At 48.7% G+C, this 24,352-nt stretch overlaps 1 protein-coding gene across 2 annotated transcripts in view; it reads left to right on the forward strand.

The window, feature by feature from the left end:
* The first annotated feature begins 5,865 nt into the window (after nt 1-5,865).
* ENG (endoglin) overlaps nt 5,866-24,352 on the forward strand; it is a 54,387-nt gene continuing 35,900 nt past the window's right edge. Inside the window, exons 1-2 of one of the 2 annotated variants that reach the window (XM_083485853.1) lie at nt 5,866-6,331; nt 21,557-21,720. In XM_083485853.1, coding sequence (XP_083341979.1) covers nt 6,268-6,331; nt 21,557-21,720 — 228 coding nt within the window. In that variant the 5' untranslated portion in view covers nt 5,866-6,267. The remainder of the gene's footprint in view (nt 6,332-21,556; nt 21,721-24,352) is intronic. The other variant, XM_083485854.1, reaches the window with a different exon arrangement.

Consider the following 24,352-nt stretch of genomic DNA (forward strand, 5'->3'; position numbering starts at 1 on the left):
CCCTGTTTGCACAAATGGGTCAGACCCCACTGGTCAGAGAAACAGTGTGCCTGCTTCTGTCTCCTTGTTTCTGACTTCTCGCCCTAATTTAATTCTTTGCTCCAGATACCTTGCAAACAAGGCTTAGGCCATATTCACACCACACATTTAAAGGGCTGTGATACCACATTAACAGTCACAGCTTCCCCCAAGGGCTTCTGAGAGTGGTTTTGTTAAGTCGTGGGTTGACATAGCAGCCGGCACAGCGATTTCTCCAAGTAGCTCTTTATTGTGGTAAGCTGAAATAGAACTGGCTGAGAACAGCTCAGCCGGCCTGTATTTATAGGCAGCCGGCTGTCAACATTGTAACCACCACAGCCCAGAGTTCCCGCCTAAAATAACTGCCGCGGACCTGAGTGAAAACTATCTACAGACCTGAGTGAAAACTATATACAGTATCCCCCTGTTGGCCCAGGGGGAAACTACACTACATAACACCCCTCCCCACCAAGATAAGGCGTTAGTTACAATCGTAATGGTTTCCTTATATACAGCACTACGCGTAATGGTTCAATTAGGCACAAAAGCATATCGGTTACATTTCCCATACTTAGACCAACAGTGATACCTGTCCAACAACATAGTCCTTTAAATACGTTGGGCGCTTGGAAACTCTGCCAGACCGCCGGGGACTGGTAGCCAAGTCCGGAGGGCCACACAGTTCTCGCTGAGGCTGTGGTGCGACCCTAGGTGGCGTTGGAACCAACTCCCCTGGATCCGCTGCTGTGGGTGGAGCCTCCGCAAGTGGAGTGGTCTGAGTCTGTTCTGAAACGGCTTGGTTCGGCTCCACGCTGGCAGTTTGCGAGGAAGGTGTAGGTGGGGCCTCGCCATCTGTACGTGTCTCTTCTGGAGCCGCAAGCGCAGTTGGGGGCACCTCGGTAGTGTCCAAGTCCCCAACCCTGCGCCTAAGCTGGTCTATGTGCCGTCGCCACAAGCGTCCGTCTTCGAGTGCCACCTGGTACGAGCGAGGTCCAGTGACTCCCACTACTGTGGCTGGCACCCAAGGGATGTCCCCCACATAGTTCCGGGCAAAGACCTGGTTTCCTGGGACAAATGACCGTGGTGCATTGGCACAGCCTGGGGGTTCAGCCACGGCAAAGTCTGGGTGTAGCCGGTCGAGCGGTGACCTGAGGCGGCGGCCCATAAGCAGTTCAGCAGGACTCCTCCCTGTGGCCGCATGAGGGGTGATGTGTTGCACGAACAAGTATTCGGCGACCCGCTCATGCCAGTCTCCCCGGTCCAGGCGCGCCAGTGCCTCTTTTGTCGAGCGCACCATTCTTTCCGCTTGCCCGTTGCTGGATGGATGAAAGGGTGCCGTTAGGGCATGGCGGATGCCCAGTCCCAAAAGATACCGCTCAAACGTGCCTGACATGAACTGCGGTCCGTTGTCAGAGACAAGGACATCAGGACACCCATGCGTTGCAAACAGGCCTCGCAGCACCCGGATGACAGCTTCGGTAGTGGTGGAGGGCATCAGGGCGACCTCCAGCCATTTGGAATAGGCGTCCACCACTACCATAAAGGTCCGGCCGTGAAAGGGACCAGCCAGATCGATGTGCACCCTCGACCAGGGTGTCTTTGGCGTCTCCCAGGTGTGTCCCTTAGCTGCCGGTGGTGCAGGCCTCGACTCCTGGCACGCTTGACAGGCGGACACCCAGGCAGTGATGGCATCGTCCATATTAGGCCACCAGACGTAACACCGAGCCAACGCCTTCATTTTGACAATTCCCGGGTGGCCAACGTGCAGAGCCTCCAGGACGCGCTGACGGAGTCCCTGGGGAATCACGACGCGGTCTCCCCACAGCAGGCAGCCGCGATGAGCTGAGAGTTCATGTTGTCTGGTTGCGAAGGGCTGGAACTCCGATGCAAAAGGCCCTTGTGGCCACCCCCTCCACACCCAGTTGAGCACCCGGCTGATGGTGCGATCCTGGGCAGATGCGGAGGCCACAGTGGCAGCCGATACAGGCGCTGCCGGAAGATCCTCAATCAGAAGGAGCGATGAAGCTGGAGCCGGGTCTTCCACAAATGCTGGAAGAGGGCAACGGCTGAGGGCGTCGGCATGGCCCATCGATTTTCCCGGGCGATGGATGAGCCGGTAGTGGTAGGCAGCCAGGAAAACAGTCCATCGCAGCATGCGTGGTGAGAGGACCGGTGGAGTTGGACGATCACCGGCGAGGAGGCCCAGGAGTGGCTTGTGGTCAGTGATGAGGTCAAAAGTCCTGCCATAGAGGTATTCATGGAACCTCTTCACTCCAGCCACAAGTGCCAATGCCTCCTTGTCGAGCTGGCTGTAATTCCGTTCCGTCGGAGATAGTGTCCTGGAAAAGTAGGCGAGCGGTGCTTCTCTTCCATCTGGAAAACGGTGACTAAGGACAGCACCGATGCCAAAAGGTGAGGCGTCGCAGGCAAGGACCAGCGGCCTGGATTCACTGTACTGTACCAGCACACTGTCTGAAGAAAGGAGAGCCTTGACCGCGTTGAAGGCCGCCGTCTCCCGATGACCCCAGGCCCAAGGCGTCTTAGTGCTAAGGAGTCGGTGAAGAGGCTCAGCCACTGTGGCTTTGTGGGGCAGGAACATGTTATAAAAGTTCAGCAGCCCCAGGAATGCCTGCAACTCCGTTTTGTTCTTTGGGGTGGGGGCCTGCTGGATAGCGCGGATCTTGGATGTGGTTGGATGAAGACCGGAGGCATCGATAAGATAGCCCAGGAACTCTACCTGTGGAACGGCGATCTGGCACTTCTCCCTCTTTACCTTGAGCCCGGCCTCCTGGAACCTGGTCAGTACGGCACGGAGGCGCTCGAACAGCTGCTGGTGTGAGTCTGCAGACACCAAGACGTCATCAAAATATGGTACCACGCCCGGAAGCCCTTGCAGGAGACGCTCCATAAGGCTTTGGAAGATGCCAGGAGCCACACTCACCCCGAACTGCAACCGGCGGCAACGGAATGCCCCCCGGTGGGTGACGATCGTCTGGGCTTCAGCAGTGGCATCATCGACTGGCAGTTGTTGATAGGCTTGGGCAAGGTCCAGCTTAGCGAAGACCTTACCCTCACCCAGGGAATGCAGCAGGTGTTGGACAACAGGAACCGGATAAGCATGCTGCTGAAGTGCCTTGTTGATCGTGCACTTGTAGTCAGCGCAGATTCTCACCGACCCATCTGGCTTGACAGGCGTGACGATGGGGGTTTCCCACTTTGCGTGGTCAACCGGCTCCAAAACTCCTTGGGCGATCAGTTTGTCCAGTTGTTCGTCCACCTTAGCCTTGAGAGCAAAGGGAACCCGGCGTGGCTTTAGCTTGATGGGGGCGACTTGTGGATCAAGGCTAAAGGAGATGGGCGTACCTATATATTGGCCCAAGGTGCCGTCAAAAACCTCGGCAAAGTCTTTGACCAGACCCTCAGTCTCTGCGTTAGAGATGCAGTTGATGCCGGTGACTTCCAGGCCGAGGGCATCAAACCAGTCTAGCCCTAGAAGGCTTGGCCGCTGACCTTCGACCACCACCAACCGGAGCAGGCCCGAAAAATCCTTGAAGGCGATCCGGAACCGGCCAACGCCTACCACGGGAATGTCGTTTCCCTGGTAGTCTCTCAGGTGTACGCGGTGAGAGTCGAGTTGCCTTTTGGACACTCTGGGTACCAGTCTTTTGATGGTGCTCCATGACACGATGGACAGGGCAGACCCGGTGTCGATCTCCATGTCACATGGAGCTCCTTCAATGAGCACCGTGACGTTCAGCTTGCGTCGCGTAGTCGAGTCGGTTTGGCCAATCGTGGTTCCAGACGGGCAGCGGCAGTTGGTGAGAGCGAAACAACTTTCCTTGGCAGACTGGAGTGAAGACTTGGACTTGCGAGTCGATGAAGGGGGGGTGTCAGACGGAGCCGATCGGCAGACCTTAGCGATGTGGCCCCTTCTGGAACACTTCCTACAGATGGCGTCTCTGAATTGACACTTGGCACGGGAATGGTTGCCTCCGCAGCCAGCACATTCCGGTTGGCCCTTGGACTTCTGTTGGAACTTCCTGCGCTCCCGCTTTGTCTGGTGCACATCATCGTCTTCACTGGAGGATGCCTCCTCACTGCTGGCCTCTTCATGATGCACCGGAACTGGCTCCCTAGCAAGACGCGGGCTGCTGGACTTGCGGATCTCCTGGGCGGAGCGTTCAGCAGCTTCTGAGGCCACAGCCTCCTCAATGGCTTTCTGTAGCGTGAGGTCTGGCTTGGCTAGGAGGCGCCGTTGCAGATGGATGTCCCGGACCCCGCAGACGATTCGATCCATCAGGGCATCGTCTAAGTCTCGGAACTCACAGTGCATTGCAGCCTGTCGCAGGGCGGTGGTGTAGTTGTTGATTGACTCCCCCTCTGCCTGGTTCCGGTGGTAGAACGCATGGCGGGCAGCAATCTTGGACGGCTTTGGTGAGTAGTGGTTGCGGAGCTTCTCTTGGATCGTGTCCCATGGTGTTGCCTGGACTGCTTCAGGCGCAACCAACGCTCGGGCCGTCTCAAACACTTCAGGCCCACAGAGGCTGAGGAATAGGCCCCGCTTCCGATCCTTTGATACTGCTGTCAGCTCGTTGGCTTGGAGGTAGCAGTCGAACCGAGCGAGGTAGGAGTCCCATGATTCAGAGGCTGGCGCAAACGGTGGTAGAGGCACAAGTGAAGCCATGATTCCGATGCCGGCGTGAAGGGCGATGGATGGAACACAGTGCTCTAGCCAGAACAGTCAGCTCTGAATGGGTTCTGCTGCCCAGTGATTTCGCTCAGTGATTTCGCTCTGTGATTCAGCTCAGTGATTCAGCTCAGTTCAGAGGCTGGCCGCATCTGGCTGTGCTCTGATGTCCATCCATCCCATCCTCGTCGCCAGTGTTAAGTCGTGGGTTGACATAGCAGCCGGCACAGCGATTTCTCCAAGTAGCTCTTTATTGTGGTAAGCTGAAATAGAACTGGCTGAGAACAGCTCAGCCGGCCTGTATTTATAGGCAGCCGGCTGTCAACATTGTAACCACCACAGCCCAGAGTTCCCGCCTAAAATAACTGCCGCGGACCTGAGTGAAAACTATCTACAGACCTGAGTGAAAACTATATACAGTATCCCCCTGTTGGCCCAGGGGGAAACTACACTACATAACAGGTTTAAACACTCAATTTCTCTTTCCAGAGAACTCTGGGATTTGTCCCATGGACTGCAAGAAGATCAGACCTCTCCATTCTGAAGGAAATCAGCCCTGAGTGCTCACTGGAAGGACAGATCCTGAAGCTGAGGCTCCAGTACTTTGGCCACCTCATGGGAAGAGAAGACTCCCTGGAAAAGACCCTGATGTTGGGAAAGATGGAGGGCACAAGGAGAAGGGGATGACAGAGGACGAGATGGCTGGATAGTGTTCTCGAAGGTACCAGCATGAGTTTGACCAAACTGCGGGAGGCAGTGGAAGACAGGAGTGCCTGGCGTGCTCTGGTCCACGGGGTCACGAAGTGTCGGACACGACTAAATGACTAAACAACAACAACGAGGGGGGTGTCCTCATAATTCTCAGCACCCTTAACAAACTGCAGCTCCCACTGCTCCTTAGGGCAAGCAATGACCAAGAGCTGTGAATGTCTGGTGTGAATGTGGCCCCCACATACCCCACAACCAGGTCAAGTCTTGATCCCCAGGCAGTCCAAAAGGTGAAGACTCTGGGCTGCTTCTCTGTGGGGGGGGGGGAGAGAGACCACACCCGAGGGTCTCCCTCTGTCAGTGAGCGATCAGCTGCTGTGTTTCGCCCCCCACCCCCCGCATCGTTTGAAGAACTTCAAAGAGAGAAAGAGAGGGAGGCGGGGGAGTGGGTGGGAGAGAGAGCCAGCAGCATTTCCTATTTGCTGTTTTGGCAGAGACGAGTTCTTGGCAAGCCTCCCTCCAAAGGGAGTCGATTTCCTGCCTCGCTTGGTCATCAAGGCTGAGCCGAGCCAGTTCCAAACATTCAAGCAGTGGGAGCTCCGAGGAGGCGCAGCGAGAGTCTCTGTGACAAAGCCATCTCGATTCCAACCCGTTTCCCTGCTGCCTCTCCCGACCCCCCTGGAAACCAGGACCAAGGCTGGATCGGAGAAGGGCAGAGCTGAGCCGCCTGCTTCTCCCGTGTCCCGTCACCAAGTACCACAGCCCTGCGGAGAGCTCCCCTCCATCACCCCTGCTCCTAGACACGGGCTAAGAGGAGTGAGAGAAGAGGAGAAGAAGCAAGGAGTCCAGGCGTTATGGAGACGGGACGGTGTCTGGCGGTCCTCTTTCTGACCTGGACCGTTGTGACAGCAGGAGCGAGTAAGTGGCTCTCTTTGGCGGTGCTGCGGGGGGAGACAGGTGGGAAGATCTGCTGCTGCAACTTCATAAACCAACTGGTTCTTGGGTTGCTGCCTTAACTTTGCTGGTTTGCGTAAAACTGGGAAAATAATTAGTATTTAGGGAGAGATTGGGGGACGACGGGACTCCAAAGTGAACGCAAGAAGCTTCTTCATACCGAGTTGAAACGTAGGTTGACTTAGCTCAGTGTTTTGTTTCAGGCCGGGGACATGAGCAGCTCCACTTCTGTGTGCCATTGAACTACATCCCTTTCCCTTAGTTATCAGCCGGATAACTGTAAATCAGGGTGGGATGGGGGGTAGAATGGCCATATGACCTATTCCACAGAGGGCAGCCCTCTGCCTGAAGGACTGCTTGGTCCAAGTCTGGCTTAAAGTTAGAAAAATAAAGAAGAAGGGAATCTTCCCAGGAGGGGCTTAGGAGAAGTGGGCGAGTGCCCAGAACTTCCAGCCTTTTCTCTCAAAAGTTGCCGGTCAGAAACGGACAAATCTGTCCGTTTTGGTATCTGTTAGTTTTGCATTCTTCCCATCTTAAATCTAGTCCTCCATATTTCTGTAGTAATTTCTGGTTTTGCTTTTGTGTTTTAATTAAAAAGGTCACCAGAATTCTAACGTGAATTTCTCCTAATAAACTTTCTCTTGTATACCGTTTTGACGTACTTTAATGCTAGCAGTTTCTCCTGTTAAAAGGCATGTTTTGTATGTTTTTTCCACACTTTTCATGCACGCACACTTTCCTTAATATATTCTTTTTGGCACATGGTGTTTGGTTGGAGAACTGCATCAAAGAATTCAGAGAAGTGTGAATTTCTAAAGATAACTGTGTTTCGGTTTGCATGTTGGATGGAGAAGTGCGTATTAGGTAGTTTCTCATGAAAATGCAAACAAATTTGAATTTATCCCTCTCAGTCCTAGTGGATATACAGAGAGCCAGTAGAAATTGGCCCCATTCAGAAGTCTCCATGACAGTAAATGGCGCACGGTTTAATCTGTTTATTGTTTACAAATTCATAATCTGCTTCACAGCCAAAGGTCATCAAAACAGGATACAATAAGAAAAAACTGAAAGGTTACAGGCCCAGTCAACTAAAAGCAATAAAACTGTCAAATAAAAGACTGTCTCTGCAATTGTACAGTTTATATTCCATTTAAAAACTGGATCATATTTTACAGAGATCCTTTTAAAATAAAAATGTTTTCAGTAGTGGCCTAAGTACTAAGACACAAATTTCGGTTGGTAACGTAATTTAGAGGGCTGGAGCTGCAACACTAAAACCCCACGCTCTAGTGCATACTAAGTGTGCGTCTCTGGTGCGCCATGTGATGCTCTCAGAAGTGGTCCATCAGAGGAAAACAGTTGCCAGGCAGGGATATACAGGGTGACTTGGTTCCAAGTTGTTTAGAGCTTTATATGCCAAAATTCTGAACTGAGCCAGGTAGGATATTGGTAGTTAAGAAACAGGGCTATGGAGAAGGGGACAACTGCCTCTATAAATTCTCAGACCCCATAAAAAAGATGTTTTGGGATGTTTCCCACCCTTCTCAGTTACGTACTTGCAACCCTCTCCTAAAAGGTGATGACTTGGAAGTCAATCACACAGAGAGTGGATGCTTCTTTCAGTCCTTGCAAAGCATTGCATTGCTGGATGCTTGGACCGATAAGACCAAAATGGGAAACTCTGTGGCCCCTGCTTTTCATGCATGAGGTCCTGGGTTCAAAGCCCACTATCTCCCGTATAATACAGTGGCAGGAGTGTTGAACTAGGGCCTGAGAGACCAGAGTTCAAATCCCCCCTCAGTCATGAGGTTCACTGAGTGGACTCTTCTTCGTTGGTCATCTCGTCCAACCCCGGCAATGCAGGAATCCTTTTGCCCCATTTGGGGCTTGAACCCATGACCCTGTGATTAAATGTCTCCTGTTCTACGGACTGAGCTATCTGCATCATTCAGCAAAGAGAAAGGTCAATAAGCTAATACATAATATACCAACTCAAGAAATTTCAATACAGCTAAGGGAGCCAAAGCTTGGTTAATCTTTTGTGGATTCTGATAACCACGTAGGTGCTGCTCCCAAGCATCCTGTTTATTGAACACTCATCTGGATTTGTTTGTGGGGAGATTAGGTAGCAGTGTGTTACCCCACACTAAGGAGTGGGGATAAATTTGATTCAGTTCTCAATTAAAGGTGAATCCACCTAATTTTCAGTTTCCGAAAGAAGATGAGAATGGAAATTCTCAATTACGTATCTTAATTTTGGCTCCAACCAAACAATGTTCACAAAAAATGTATAAATTAAGGGGAAGTGTGCATAAAAGGGTTTTTGTTTTTTTTAAAGCATACAAAAATGTGTTGTATTAGGGGAAATTGCCAAAAATTGTACATCAGTCAAAACTGCACACAAACATGTTTATTAGGAGAAATCTGCACTAAAATACTGACCAGTTTTCATGAGGCCTTTATAAAAATCGCAAATTGCTGGAGAAATGTGGCGAACTGAATTTAAAGATGAAACCTGACAGATCCATGCATCCCTACCCACATATTTTCAAGTGCAGGTCCCCATCACTTTGATCTAACCTTTTCGGGGGCAGCAAACTTGTTGTGCAAGCCCCCCAAAACAACTATAATTTCACAAACTGAATTTGCAGAAATTTGATTGATTCCTGCACAAAAATAGCCACACTTGGAAAGCACCCTAAAACTTTAAAATGAGAATTAGACCATTTCCTGGAGCAAACAGCTGTCAATGGCTACTAGCTATGATGATTTCTATTTGCTGTGAGGAAAGTTAATGTTGCTCTCAGATCTTGCTTAGAGTGGGGCACCTTGCTGGCCACTGTGAGAAGAGGATGTTGAAGTAGATGGGCCACTGGCTTAATCTACTAGAACTATACTTATGAGCTGCATACTATTATTGTATCCACATGGACACAGGAATTAATCAATAGTTTCTGCCAGAAGAATGGGGAACATGCGGCGCTTCAGGTGTCAGAGCCCATTAAATGGTGAGACATGATGAAAGTCATAGATTATTAGAATTATGCATCTAGTGCATCATAAGGTCTTCAGTTCAGTTCATTTATCCCCTGCTGCTGGGGCTCCTCTGCAACAAGCAGAAATGTTGCATGCAGGGGTACCCTCTGGGGAGGAGGGGGCCGAGGACCCCCCTAATTTTCAAGGAGAGGGCTGCCCCCCCTCAATATTCCATGGCCTGCCAGGCCCTGTTGAGCCTTCTTGCAGCTAGCAGAAGGCTGCACCAAAGTGAGATTGCACCAGCCTGCACAGCAGCTCCTGATGCTGCAGGTACTGGCAAAGCCTAGCAGAAGGGTGCACCAGCCTGCGCAATGTTTGGACTTGTGTGTGACATCACATGTGCACACCGGACCCCTTCAATCTTGGGGGCAACCTGGCACCTATGATTGCATGTCAGCTGCCCTTGTTGATGCATGCTGCAGAAACCTCGACAGGAAATCTAGCGAAGAAGGGCTTTGGGCTCAAATGTATAGGGAAGTGTCATTATGGAAGACCATGTTCTGGGTATGCAGACTGCTGCAGGCTCAATCCCGTGCACCTCTCATTTAAAAGATTGCCAGAGCCATTGCAGACAGCTTCCAGTTACAGTCAACGAGACTGAACAAGTTACAGGTAGGTAGCCGTGTTGGTCTGCAGTAGTCGAAACAAAATTAAAAAATTCCTTCCAGTAGCACCTGAGAGACCAACAAAGTTAGTTATTGGTATGAGCTTTCGTGTGCATGCACACTTCTTCAGATACACTGAAACAGAAGTCACCAGACCCTTATACAGTGGTACCTCAGGTTACAGACGCTTCAGGTTACAGACTCTGCTAACCCAGAAATAGTACCTCAGGTTAAGAACTTTGCTTCAGGATGAGAACAGAAATCGCACGGCGGCAGCAGGAGGCCCCATTAGCTAAAGTGGTACCTCAGGTTAAGAACAGTTTCAGGTTAAGAACGGACCTCCGGAACAAATTAAGTACTTAACGCGAGGTACCACTGTATATAGTGAGAGGGTGGGGAGAGGTATTACTCTGAAGAATGGTGGGAATGGGTGATTGGCTGATAGGTGTGGTAAACCTGTTAACGACTGCAATTGGTCTTACAGGAAAAAGCAATGGGTGAGATGGCTAAAAACAGCTTTATCTTGTATAATGAGATAAGAATCCAATGTCTCTATTCAGACCAGATCTCTCCATGGTTTTAAGTTTGGTAATAGGTTGCAATTCAGCAACTTCTCTTTCCAGTCTATTTCTGAAATTCTTTTTTAATACTGAGCAAGGAAGACAAATAGTCTGGCTTAATATAAAACCACTTTGCATGTTCCCATCAGCTCCAGTAAAAAACCACCCCATGGAGGCTGAACAGTATGGGCACATGAGTCGCTGCCTTGCCAACTTCAGTCTGCCCCCAGCCAGCCCTCACTTTCTGCCTTCCAGGGGACAGCAGGAGCTGTCAATTTCCCCGTACTCCAGGCATGCCCAAAGTCTGTTTCGGGGGCTTAATCCGAGCCACTGGCCAATTGAATTTGGCCCCTGTGGCAGTATATGTCATGGGGTAAAATCCTTAAAAAAAAGCTCAGCAACTTTGGTCGGCCCTTGCGCATGTTCACTTCATCAAATCTGGCCCTCTTTGAAAAATGTTTGGGCACCCCTATTCAATCTCAGGTAGGGATGGGGAGAAGGCAGTGACAGAGTGTTCCCCACCAGTGCCCAGGGCGAGTGTGTGTGTGCCGGGGCACACGGGGCACACCGTGGGAGTGGCGCATGCTGCTGGAATAACCTTCACCCACTGGCCAGCTGGCTTTGAGGGGCATAGTCACGGTGCCCTGTGAGCCCACAGTCGCTTTGAGCGCCACTTGCAGGGCGCCATGAGCTGTTGTGTCCATCTCAGGCATCCTCCACCTGGAGGGCAGCTGCGAAGGACACCACAGCTCATGACACCCTGCACCCCCAAAAAAAAACTGTACCTGGGGTGACAGCTCCCCCAGCCCCCATCATGCTACACCTCTGGGAGGTCAACCCAGTTCACTTTTAAAGCCAAGTCTAGCAAATTCACACTTCCCAAAACAATACACAGCATGTGTGCTGGTGAAACCACAGCTTGGTTTCCAAAGAGTGAAAGGTCAGATAGTTGAGGGTAGGAGCAGGGCATTTAAATTACTTTCTGGGGAGGATCACTATCCACTGAACAAGGGCTCACTCACTACAGTGGTACCTCGGGTTACATACGCTTCAGGTTACATACGCTTCAGGTTACAGACGCTTCAGGTTACAGACTCCGCTAACCCAGAAATATTACCTCAGGTTAAGAAGTTTGCTTCAGGATGAGAACAGAAATCATGCAGTGGTGGAGTGGCGGCAGCAAGAGGCCTCATTAGCTAAAGTGGTGCTTCAGGTTAAGAACGGTTTCAGGTTAAGAACAGACCTCCAGAACGGATTAAGTATGTAACCAGAGGTACAACTGTATTTGTATGTGGCCCCCCAGGAAGATATGTGGCCCTCAGGCTAAGAAAGGTTTCCCACTCTGGTACACGGGGACAACTGGAGTGAATGCAAATCAAGCCCCGTAGTTTTCGCTCTATAAGACGCACCAGACCACAAGACGCACCTAGTTTTTGGAGGAGGAAAATAAGAAAAAAATATTCTGAATCTCAGAAGCCAGAACAAGAAGAGGGATCGCTGTGCAGCGAAAGCAGCGATCCCTCTTGCTGTTCTGGCTTCTGGGATAGCTGCACAGCCTGCATTCGCTCCATAAGACACACACACATTCCCCCTTACTTTTAAGGAGGGAAAAAGTAAGTCTTATAGAGCAAAAAATACGGTAATCCTAAAACAGCCCATTAAGATAAGCCAGTGGTCATCCCCATATTATACGTGGGTGGCTGAACTGGAGAGATTAAAATTAGGACTCTTGCCCAACCCACATATGAGGTCTTGCTCAGTGAATAGTGATCCTCCCCAGAAAGTGATTTAAACGCCCTGCTCCTGCCCTCAATTATCTGACCTTTCACTCTTTGGAAACCAAGCTGTGGTTTCACCAGCACACAAGTTGCATGGTGAGGAAGGGAAGAAGAGCTTCTGCTCACAGGAAATAGTTTAAAGTTTTGGGGCTGGGAAAGCACCCGGGGTGCAAAAGAGAGAGAGAAGAGAAATTGCAAAGTTGCAGATTTTTCTTCACTTTCTGAAGGAGGAGGGGGAAGAATGGAGGAAGTGGAGCAAAGGGGAAACCACAGGGATTCCTTCTTGAAGTGTTTAGAAAGCTGAGGCGGTGAAAAATCAGCCAAGTAGTGCAAGAGCAAAGATAAACTGGGAAGGGATTTGGACTGTGAAAAGTGAGAGGCACTGCCTGTTCCCATCCATTCCTATTCCCTATGAATAATACACCCCCCCAACACCCACCCACCGAACTGGGTTAAGTAACCACAGAAAATGGCAAGGGGCAGGTGGGAATTGAATCCCAAACCATTAAAAAGGAGACTAGGAATGAAACTAGAATAGATGTTGTTTGCATCAACTGCTAGAGCAGGGGTGAGGGAATTTTCAGCCAGGGGGGTGCATTCCTTCCTGGGCTGCTTTCCAGGGGCCACATGTCTGTGATTGGCAGGGGCTTGCATTTAACACATGGTGCAAACAATTTAAACAAATAAAACTGCGTGAAGCAACCAACATGAACTTTACCTTTGTGAAGTAGACTGGTTCCTACACAGACTCACATTTCCCTCTCTGCCCTCTTTCTGACTCCCAGATGCTGGGAATCACACACAGAGTGTTCTTGAGCTCAGGACCTGCTTCACATCAAACTCTTTAATGTAGCCTTCCCCAACCTGGTGTCTTCCAGAAGTTTTGGAGTACAACTCCCATCAGCTCAAAACCATGGACAGAAACATTCATATTTGGGCAACGGCTCCTTCAGCTTTCGCTGAGCACAATACTGAAGTTGGTTATGCTCAGATCTTGTGTTGCAGAGTCCTCTTGTGAGACCTTAGATCTGAACTACCTTACCATTAGGGACGCGGGTGGCGCTGTGGGTTAAACCACAGAGCCTAGGACTTGCTGATCAGAAGGTCGGCGGTTCGAATCCCTGCGATGGGGTGAGCTCCCATTGCTCCCAGCTCCTGCCCACCTAGCAGTTCGAAAGCACGTCAAAGTGCAGGTAGATGCAGTGGTACCTCAGGTTAAGTACTTAATTTGTTCTGGAGGTCCGTTCTTAACCTGAAACTGTTCTTAACCTGAAGCACCACTTTAGCTAATGGGGCCTCCCGTTGCCGCCACGCCGCCGGAGCACGATTTCTGTTCTTATCCTGAAGCAAAGTTCTTAACCCGAGGTACTATTTCTGGGTTAGCGGAGTCTGTAACCTGAAGTGTTTGTAACCCGAGGTACCACTGTAAATAGGTACCACTCTAGCGGGAAGGTAAACGGCGTTTCCGTGCGTTGCTCTGGTTTGCCAGAAGCGGCTTAGTCTTGCTGGCCACATGACCCAGAAGCTGTATGCCGGTCCCTTGGCCAATAAAGCGAAATGAGCGCCGCAACCCCAGAGTCGTCCGCAATTGGACCTAACAGTCAGGGGTCCCTTTACTTTTACCTTACCATTAGGACAGTAAACCAAACTTGGTCAACAGCAAATGAGTTTGCACTTGAAAGAGCTTTTAGCTGAATGTAATTGGGAGGTGTTTATTTAACCATTTAATAACAATGCTTCAGAAACCGCACTGAGAAAACCCAAGACTAGTTCCAAAAGTTTATACTAACTTCAGGCTCACTTACAAGAATGTGTTTTATAGATGCATGATATTGTATGTTGTGGTGTGTATATGGGAATGCAGGGTTCCATAAACTATTTTTGTGGATCTCCCGGGAAATAAATTTTAAAAGGGGGGGGGGAGAGAGAAACCACACTCAGGATAAAAGCGGAGGGTTAAGCAGCAGGTATTGAGGGGACGCTCATCAAATTTGCAGATGACCCCAAACTGTGAGGAGTAGCCAATGCTGTCGAAGACAGAATCAGAATTCAAAATGACCTTAACAGATTGTAGAACTGGGCCCGAACTAACAAAATGAGTTTCAGTGGGGACAAATGTAAGGTTCTGCACTTAGGCAGGAAGAACCAGATGCACAAAATAAGATGGGAGGCACCTGGCTTACTTTCACAGTACCTGTGAAAAGGATTTGAGGGTCTTGGTGGACCATAAGCTTAACATGAGCCAACAGTGTGATGCAGCAGCAAAAAAAAGCTGACGCTATAGTGTCCAAATCAAGGGAAGTAATAGTACTACAGTGGTACCTCGGGTTAAGTGCATAATTCGTTCCAGAGGTCTGTGCTTAACCTGAAACTGTTCTTAAGCTGAAACACCACTTTAGCTAATGGGGCCTCCTGCTGCCGCCACGCCATCGGAGCCCGATTTTTTTCTCATTCTGAAGCAAAGTTCTTAACCTGAGGTAATATTTCTGGGTTAGCGGAGTCTGTAAACTGAAGCATATGTAACCTTAAGCATATGTAACCCGAGGTACCACTATACTACTCTATTCTGCCTTGGTCAGACCACACCCCGAATACTGTGTCCAGTTCTGGGCACCACAATTTAAGAAGGATGTTGACAAGCTGGAACGTGTGCAGAGGAGTGCAACCATGATGATTAAGGGCCTGGAAACCAAGCCGTATGAGGAGCATTTGAAGGAGCTGGGTATGTTTAGCCTGGAAGAGAGGAGACTGAGAGGAGATCTTTCATCTTCAAATATCACATGGTCACATGGAAGATGGAGCAAGCTTGTTTTTATCTTGCTTTAGAGCAGGGGTAGTCAACCTTTTTATACCTACCGCCCACTAATGCATCTTTCTTGATGGTAAAATTCCCTTACCGCCCACCAGTTCTCGATGGAAGGAGGATTCAGCTTGTGCCGTAGAACCCCCTACCACCCACCTGGAATCCTGAAACACCAACTAGTGGGCAGTAGGGACCAGGTTGACAACCCCCTGATCTAGAGGATAGGACTTGATCCTATGATCAAATTATAAGAAAGGACAATAAGAGCTGTTCTGACAATAAGAGCTGTTCCACAGTGGAATGGTCTCCTTCGGGGGGTTGTGGGCTCTCCTTCCTTGGAGGTTTCTAAGCAGAGGTTGGATGGCCATCTGCCATGGATGCTTCAGCTGAGATTCCTGCACTGCAGGGGGTTGGACTAGATGACCCCTGGGGTCCCTTCCAACGCTACAATTCTATGATTCTATGAACCCACTGCCAGAAAGCCTTCGCTGACGAAGACCCACGCGGATCGCCTGTTTTGCTGAGCCATGCAAGGCATTAGTACCTCCCAAATTGGCATGAATAGGCCACATCTCCTGTGTGGGAACTTTTTTTACGCCAAAGGCAGGCCGCTTTGGTTAATCTTCAGACGTGAGTGGTTGGTGCCGCTCTCCTGTTTGCCGCCGCCGAGCCGATCTAATCTCTTTGCTTTTGTGTGTGTGGGTCCAGGAGAGATCTCGGGCCCAGAATTAACATAAACAGATAAAGCTTTTGTCTGTGTGGCGCACTGCTCAGCCTTGAGGCTTCACGGCCTTGTCCCGACAGCATTTTCCTAGACAGGCTGTGTGGTGCAGGACCCAGAAAAGGGAAGGGTGACGCAGCCTGTAGAGCCCAGATAAGCGACTGTTTGTCTTCCTCTGGATGCTGCCGGCAGTGGGGTTGGCCTAGGTTGGTACACTGAGGAAATATGGGACAATAGGTGGGGTAGAGGACACAGCGTCATGGAAGCAGCCTGGGCCGTGACCTTAGAGTAAGGGACTCGCAGGAATCTGTCCTATGCCGGCTTGGCTTCTACTTCATCCCGCTGTGTGCATTTGTCTTCTCAGGAGTCAGGTGTCATTTGTTGCCATTTGCCCCCCCCCCCCACAGCATTTTGTATACATTATGCATCTCCATCCAGAGGGGTCAGGAAACTGGGATTTGACACCCTGTGAGAACACATTGAATTGTGAGTGGTGCATCTGCATCTAAACCGTGCAGAATGGAAAAGATCTGTTTACTGCATTGTCCATTTAAAGGTAAAGGGACCCCTGACCATTAGGTCCAGTCGTGGCCGACTCTGGGGTTGCGGCGCTCATCTCGCTTTACTGGCCAAGGGAGCCGGCGTACAGCTTCCGGGTCATGTGGCCAGCATGACTAAGCCGCTTCTGGCGAACCAGAGCAGCGCACGGAAACGCCATTTACCTTCCCGCCGGAGCGGTACCTATTTATCTACTTGCACTTTGACGTGCTTTCGAACTGCTAGGTTGGCAGAAGCAGAGACCGAGCAACAGGAGCTCACCCCGTCACGGGGATTCGAACTGCCGACATTCTGATCGGCAAGTCCTAGGCTCTGTGGTTTAACCCACAGCGCCACCCGCGTCCCAATTGTTCATTTATGCCTTGTTAAATAGGCACTATGTATCAGTGAAATGTCTTCGCAGAGGCTGGGCAGCCAGCTGCCAGGGAGGGTGCTGTAGAATCGTGCGCTGCAAGGTCTGCACTGAGCTCTGAGCTGGGCTCACAGGTGTCAACTTGAATAAAATATGCATAATCGATCACAAGATACAGCTTGCACACACCATTTGAATGGCAATGCCCATCAACGTTGGGGGAAACACCTCAAATATTTTATTGGGGGGCCCGAAGTGACCTCGGCCCCATGGGAGTTGGCTCCTATGGCAGGGCTAGATGAACCTCCATTGTGCCAGCTAATATTCCCACATGTTTTCCAGAGGCAGATCCGTCCCCATATTAGGGAAGGCCACAATAGTCCAGAATTGGGGACTATATTATTATTATTATTATTATTATTATTATTATTAGATACAATGGTACCTCTGGATGCGAACAGGATCCGTTCCGGAGCCCCGTTTGCATCCAGAAGCGAACACAACCCGCGTCTGTGCGTGCACGGGTTGTGATTCGCCACTTCTGTGCATGCGCATGACATCATTTTGACCATCTGCACATGCGCGAGCAGCAAAACCCGGAAGTAATGCACTCCGTTACTCTAGGGTCGCCGCAGTGCGCAACCCAAAAATACTTATCCCGAAGTTACTTCAACCCGAGGTATGACTGTACTATTAATTACATTTCTATACCAGGGTAGTTATAATATAAAAGCACAAAACTGCATACATTCATGCCTGAGCATTTTTGCCAGCTTGCAATTTTGCCCTCGAAATCTGCTAATGCCGCTCGCTTGCTTGCCTGGATGGAGGACAGAGAGGGGTGTGTGAGTGTGTGCAGGAACCTCTGTGACAAAGGTAAAATAAGCATTCATTCCTCCATCTGCTTTTGCCTCTTGCCCCACCCAACCCTGGCACATGGCCCTCAAAAGGTTTCCCAGACTGGAATATGGCCCTCAGGTTGAGGAAAAGGTTCCCAGGCCTGCCTCTCCATGCTTCTCCTCTAGCCCACATGCATTCTTGGATTAATGTGCCATTCTGCTAATTGCCAGACTCCAAGCTATAATCGAGAGAGTCTTCATGCCCTTCCAATGTGATCAGTTACTTGTAATTAAGATTAGTATGGGTGGGATTGGTAACCTGTGGCCCTTCAGATGTTGTTGGGGCTCATCAGCCCCTGCCAGCATAAATTTATTAAAGCATGGTATTTATTCAGGGGAAAGGCTATAGCCCAGTGGTAGAGAATCTGCTTTGCATGCAGAAGGTTCAATCCCTCGCATCTTCAGGTAGAGATAGCAGAGACTCTGGTCTGAAAGCATGGAGAGGCACAACCTGTCAGCATAGACCAGGGATGGTGAACCTGTGGCTGTCCAGACATTGCTGGACTCCAACTCCCATCAGCCCTTACTAGCATGAACAATGATTATGGGAGTCCAGCAAACAGCTCAGGACCACTGTTTCCCTCTCCTGTTAGCAGATGAGTTCTGAGGGGTTGTGCCAAATCAACTTGGGAATTAAGACACATTTGTGGATGTTAAGGCTATCAGTGGCTGCTAGTCATGATGGCTGTGTTACCACCAGTATCAGAGGTGGTGTGCCTCTGAGTCCCAGCCTCTGAGTCCCAGCAGATGGGCATCACAAATGTGAGAGTGCCATTGTGCTGGTGCCCTGCTGGCAGGCTTTCCAGAGGCATCTCATAGATCACTGTGAGAAGAGGATGCTGAACTAGAGATGCCTTTGGTCTGATCAAACAGCCAAGCTCTTCTGTGGGTTTGAAGAAAGGATTTGAAAGAAGAGAGGGAGGTGGCATCTTGATGCAAATTTCAGAGGACCACACTGGGAGCCTTATTACTTATGTATGCCCAGGACCTCCCTACGCACTACCCAGGCTTGGGACCCAGAGAGGTCACTTTGGTGCTGCTGACGCAGTGGTTTGACTTCACCCCTGAAGGTGAACTCCATTGTTCCTTGAGATAGAGGAGTGCCAACATCACACCTTGCCTCTAAGCAGCTCAAGGTAGAACACATGGCCTGTCCCTTCTTCATTTCATCCTCACAGTGACCCTGTGATGTAGCTTAGGCTGACAGTTTGGCGACTGGCCCTAGGTCACCTGGTGAGTGGTCACCTGGTAAACGGCGTTTCCATGCGCTGCTCTGGTTTGCCAGAAGCGGCTTAGTCATGCTGGCCACATGACCCGGAAGCTGTACGCCGGCTCCCTCGGCTCATCTCATCGGTGAGATGAGCGCCGCAACCCCAGAGTCGGTCATCACTGGACCTAATGGTCAGGGGTCCCTTTACCTTTACCTTATGTTAGGGTTGCCATAACCACAATTTCAAAAGTGGAATTGACGTCTGGGGAATTTTTTCCAAAGGCGGTGCTTTGTCCAAGTCAATTGAAATATGGTAACCCTGCATAGAATCATAGAATGCTAGAGATGGAAGGGGCCATAAGAGTCATCTAGTCCAACCCCCTGCAAAGCAGGAATCTTTTGTCCAATGTGAGACTGGAACCCAGGAGCCTGAGATTAAGAGTCTGATGCTCTACCAACTGAGCTATGTCATCCAGCTATTCAAGTTGCTAGTTAAGCACTGAAATGTAAAGGTTCTTTTTCCGGCAGCACATTTGGCTACTGAACAGAAGCCATGACCTTCTGTTGCCATTATCTTGATAAACTCCCAGAGAACTGTTTTCTGAGGAATAACTCAATTAACTCAAATAGGAGCTTTCCAATTTCCTCCTCTCAGCCCACCACAGTCCTCCCCCAGTCCTTCCCAGTCTGAGAATTAGTGGAATGGGGCCCTCCCTTGAGAAAGTTAACTTCCTCGCTTGTTTCAATGGTTTGTCTGGGGCATCATGTGATTTCAAGCAGGGGTGAGTTGGGACAGGAAGTCTCCCATGCTAGGTTTCATTCAGCTCATGTGACAATTGAGGGGAAGTTTCTATTTTTATTTTATTTTATAAAAACTTAAGCAGAAAGATACAGCCCACTACAAATCAGTGTTCTATGAGACGAGCAGAGAGATCCTGAGGTGAATTTCTCTCTGCTATTATTTGGATAGAAATAACAGAAAGAAAGGCAGATGTTGCTAATTTCCCCACATTCCTTGCTTCCCCCAGGAATGAAAAGTCCTAGGGGCCTGCTGCAATGTTTAGCTGACAGAACAGCATGAACTTATGGTGACTTTGTAATATTTACTTTATTGCCCAATATATAAGCAGAGCATTTGGGAAATAAATAAATACTCCTCCATCAAGCAGCAAATCCACCAACAATTGTTGTAAGAGCATTATAAAGCATTGGTCTTCAGGTGAGCTCAGTATTTACAACAGGGGTAGCTAATGTGCTTCTCTGCAAATGTTGTCGGACTCTACCACCCATTGTCACTCACTATTCGCCATTTGGAGAACACTAGCTGGCAGTGGCTCTCCATGGTTGCAGGCTGGTGTCTCTCCCAACCCTACCTGGAGATAGATGCTTAGGGCTGAACCTGGAGCCTTCTGCATGCGCTGAGACAGAATCCTTCTCCCAGAATAGCATTCTGGTTGTGGAAGGCATAGCTGTCAACTTTCAGATTTGAAAATAAGGGATCAGCAGCCTCACCTGTCCTGGGGACAGTCTTGTTGTTGTTGTTTAGTCATTTAGTCGTGTCTGACTCTTCCTGACCCCATGGACCAGATCACGCCAGGCACTCCTGTCTTCCACTGCCTCCCGCAGTTTGGTCAAACTCATGCTGGTAGCTTCGAGAACACTATCCAACCATCTCGTCCTCTGTCGTCCTCTTCTCCTTGTGCCCTCCATCTTTCCCAACATCAGGGTCTTTTCCAGGGAGTCTTTTCTTCGGGATATCTAACAATCTGGGATAGCAGCGGGAAACGGCACTGGATTAAGGGAATTACCTGCAAAAAAAGGGAAGGTTGACAGCTATGGTAGAAGGGGAATTGTTGACATTCACATGACAAACTCATTTTGTATGGATGAAAATGCACTTAGTTGTTACAACTCCTTACTTTGCACATGCTCAGAAGAAATGTTCCCTTTATTGCTTCCCTGTGCTATTCCAGTGCTCTATTCGGACCTTAAATGCCTAGGGTGAGCATGATTATCAACATTCCTTCCACTGATGGAAATACAAGCGACTGACTGTAAGATGTAGTCTTCATTCGAAGAATGGTGACTAAACCACTTCATTAAGAGCAAAGTGTAACACACATAGGAAGCCCATTAGAAATTCTTCAAACTTCCCCCAGGTCTAGTCTCTTGTGCTCTCCAGCTGTCTGTAAAACAGGGACTGGAAGTGCTCTAGACCATGGCAAACTGGAACACAATGAGCATGGACTTGATTATACTGACATTACACTAATGAGGTTTCAGTTTCTTATTTTCTCTGGTTTAGATTCAGGTCTCTGCATTTCTACACCAATAAAATAAATACTCATAAATATGTCAGCATTCTTGTGTTAATTTCTTTTGATAAACACATCTTAGCAAGCTATTTCCCTTTTTATAAGGTAATTTATTTATGTCATCTTCACACATATATGCATTATATCCTCTTTCCCCTAATATACATATGTTGTACAGTGTTGGAGAACTGCAAAATCTGCAGAAGTGAATTTTGAGAGGGAGCACTTTACATTCATGTAATGGTTCAAGTAAAATGAAATAGGTGATTTCTCATTAAAATGCTAGCTGAATCAGTTTTCTTTCTGATCCCTTTATTACATTGACCCTGATTCTTTTTTCTTCCCTTCCTAGGCCCAGTGGATGACCCAGGCTGCACCCTTCAACCAGTCAGGAATGACCAACGGGTCAAAATGCTCTACACAACTAGCAGGGTTACGAGCGGTTGCGTGGGCCGTGGGCCCAGAGACACCAACATGGAAGTCCATATTCTTAACCTGAAGTACAGCATCTCACAGGTGAGCAGCTCATACAGCAGACAAATGCCCCCTTCTTTCTTGGGAGAGTTCCTGCTTCTAGAGATGTGGGATTATGTGGCACCTGTAGTAGTGCCAATTCTGCTTATTAAAGTGGTCAAGTGGGCACACGTGGGGTAAGGCGATCTCTCAGATAAGCTGGTTCCAAGTTGTTAAGGGCTTTATGTACTAATAGTAGCACTTTGAACTTGACCTGGTAGCAAATTGGCAATCAGTGCAGACCTTTGAGCACAGCTGTTGTATGCTGACAAGGCCTCACTCCCGTCAGCAACTGCGCTGCAACATTCTGCACTAACTGCACCTTCCAGATCGAGTGTGAGGAAAGCCACATAGAGCACAGTGCAGAAATCCAGTCTTGAAGTAACGGGTGCATGAACTACGGTGGCAATTTTTATGTAAGCTGCCTCAGTAAGCTTCAAATGAATTAATAATAATAATAATAATAATAATAATAATAATAATAATAATAATAATAATTTTATTTATACTCCATCCATCTGGCTGGGTTAGTTTTATTAATCTGCATCCAGATCTCTCAACCTCTTGAAAACTGATAATAGCAGTGAGGTCAGGTGATGGAGGTGTTCTCTTTCCCATCTTCAGTGTTACTGTCACCACAACCCTGTGAGTTACGGATTACCACAATCGAAATTGTTTGTTTGCATGCTACTTTTCTATGCTTGAAACCGGTCACAGCATCAGAATTATTTATTTTTCTTTGTTTCATTCTCTTTACATTCTTCCTACAAAATATCTTGAAGCAATTTAAGAACAAACGCATAAATGTTAAAAACAATTAACAACAATTTTGTATACAAAACAATTTAAACATTTTAATGTATAAAAGCAATTGTATTCTGTCTGTTTGTCCATCCAACCTCCAGATTTATTGCTGGTGTAATTAATTGGCTAAAAATTCATACATCTTGGCTGAAACCCTATCCCAGTTTACGTGGGAATAAGCTCAGTGGGATTTACTTCATGTAGACACGTATAGGATTGCACTTTTTTCTGGAATCAAGTTACAGCTCTAATTAGTCACCATTATACACAAGCTTCCCCCAGAACAGCCACTTAAGCATCAGTCCCTTCCAAAAAAACCAAAAAAACAAAAAGGACAAAAGAGTATGGTATGCGGTTTTGCATAAAATGTGCCTATGTTGTATATATGCATGGGTGCACATTTAGAAAGCATTTATATTATTTATAGAAATAAATGGATCTCACTCTGGTAGGGAAGTCTGGGTTGACCTGCTCTGTTTGCTAAAAAAAAAGAGAGCTCGTTGTGGACAGGCAATTTCAAGGTTCTTAAACTTTACACTAGATATATTTATTCGCTGTTTACATGTATATTGAACCCTACTTCCAAGGTGGCATGTGTGGTTATTCCACTTGCCCATTGATCCTCACAATGCCCCGGTTTAGGTAGGTTAGGTTGAAAAAAAGTGACTTGCCCAAGATCACCTTCTGCCTCCTGGTTTCCTTCTGATCTCCTACTCAATCTCCAGTTAATGGTCTGCGCTGGCGGTTAAAATGAAATTTACAGATTTTTCAGAGAGCCGGAATCTTGTAAATTTCTCTTTGCAGCTGCTCAGGCCTTTAGCAATTGCCAGACAGGCAGCTTCTGAGGAGGAAAGGGAAGTATTGTGAGTGTGTGTGAGCCCTTCACACCAACAGGCCACAGCTGCTTCGGAAAACACAACAGATGCGGTCACGGATTTCCCAGGCCAACCCTGGCAGTTCCCCTTTTAAATCTGGAATGAACGGATCCAGAAACAGGCAGGATTCCCTTTGACTTTAAAACCTTCAACTGAAAAGCAACCTGTGTGGTGGCAGCACCGCTGGGGGCGTGGGGGGGGGGAGGAGGCAGGGATGGAGAAGTGCCTCCCTGAACATTTACTGACCTACTTGTTTACAGTATTTATACCCCATCCTGCAGCAGCTGACAAAATCTGGTTCTAATGAAACTGCAAAAAAGGCATGGCAAATAAGGAAAAAAGAGAGTGGTTGGGAAGAGTGGAATGCAAGCTTGAGCACAAGTTATTTGGGTTACAGTTCTTAGAGTTGCAGCCTATGTCAGTGGTGGTTCTGGCTGTCTTGCCCTTTATAAATAGCAGCTTTCTCCCCCCCCCAAAAAAAAACACACACACACACCAACAAATTTAGGAGCAGAGCTGGTGACAATTGCTCAGGCCAGGAGGAGAGATCAGCTCCTGCCTCACACTATACATTTAAAGCATTGGGATGCCACTTTAAACCAGGGGTCGGCAACCACAAGAGGCCCATGTGGGTTGTTTAACCCAGTGTTTTTCAACCTATTTTGGGCAAAGGCACACTTGTTTCATGAAAAAAATCACGAGGCACACCACCACTGTGTGCGGAGAGGGAGATGACAGAGCCCCACTGCTCTCTATGGGGTATCGGATGAGAGCGGACCGCCTGTCCGCTCTCATCCGATCCCATCCGATCTGATCCCCACCCAGGACAGATGGAAAATAGGGTGGACACAGTCCGCCGCCTGCCTAGTGGGCGAAAATTTGACTTTTTTTTAAAATCTTTCGAATTTTTCAATTTTTCCCACGGCACACCAGGCAACATCTCGCGGCACACTAGT

The sequence above is a fragment of the Podarcis liolepis genome (genome assembly GCF_965112155.1).
Source record: "Podarcis liolepis genome assembly, chromosome: Z".
NCBI classification, from domain to species: domain Eukaryota; kingdom Metazoa; phylum Chordata; class Lepidosauria; order Squamata; family Lacertidae; genus Podarcis; species Podarcis liolepis.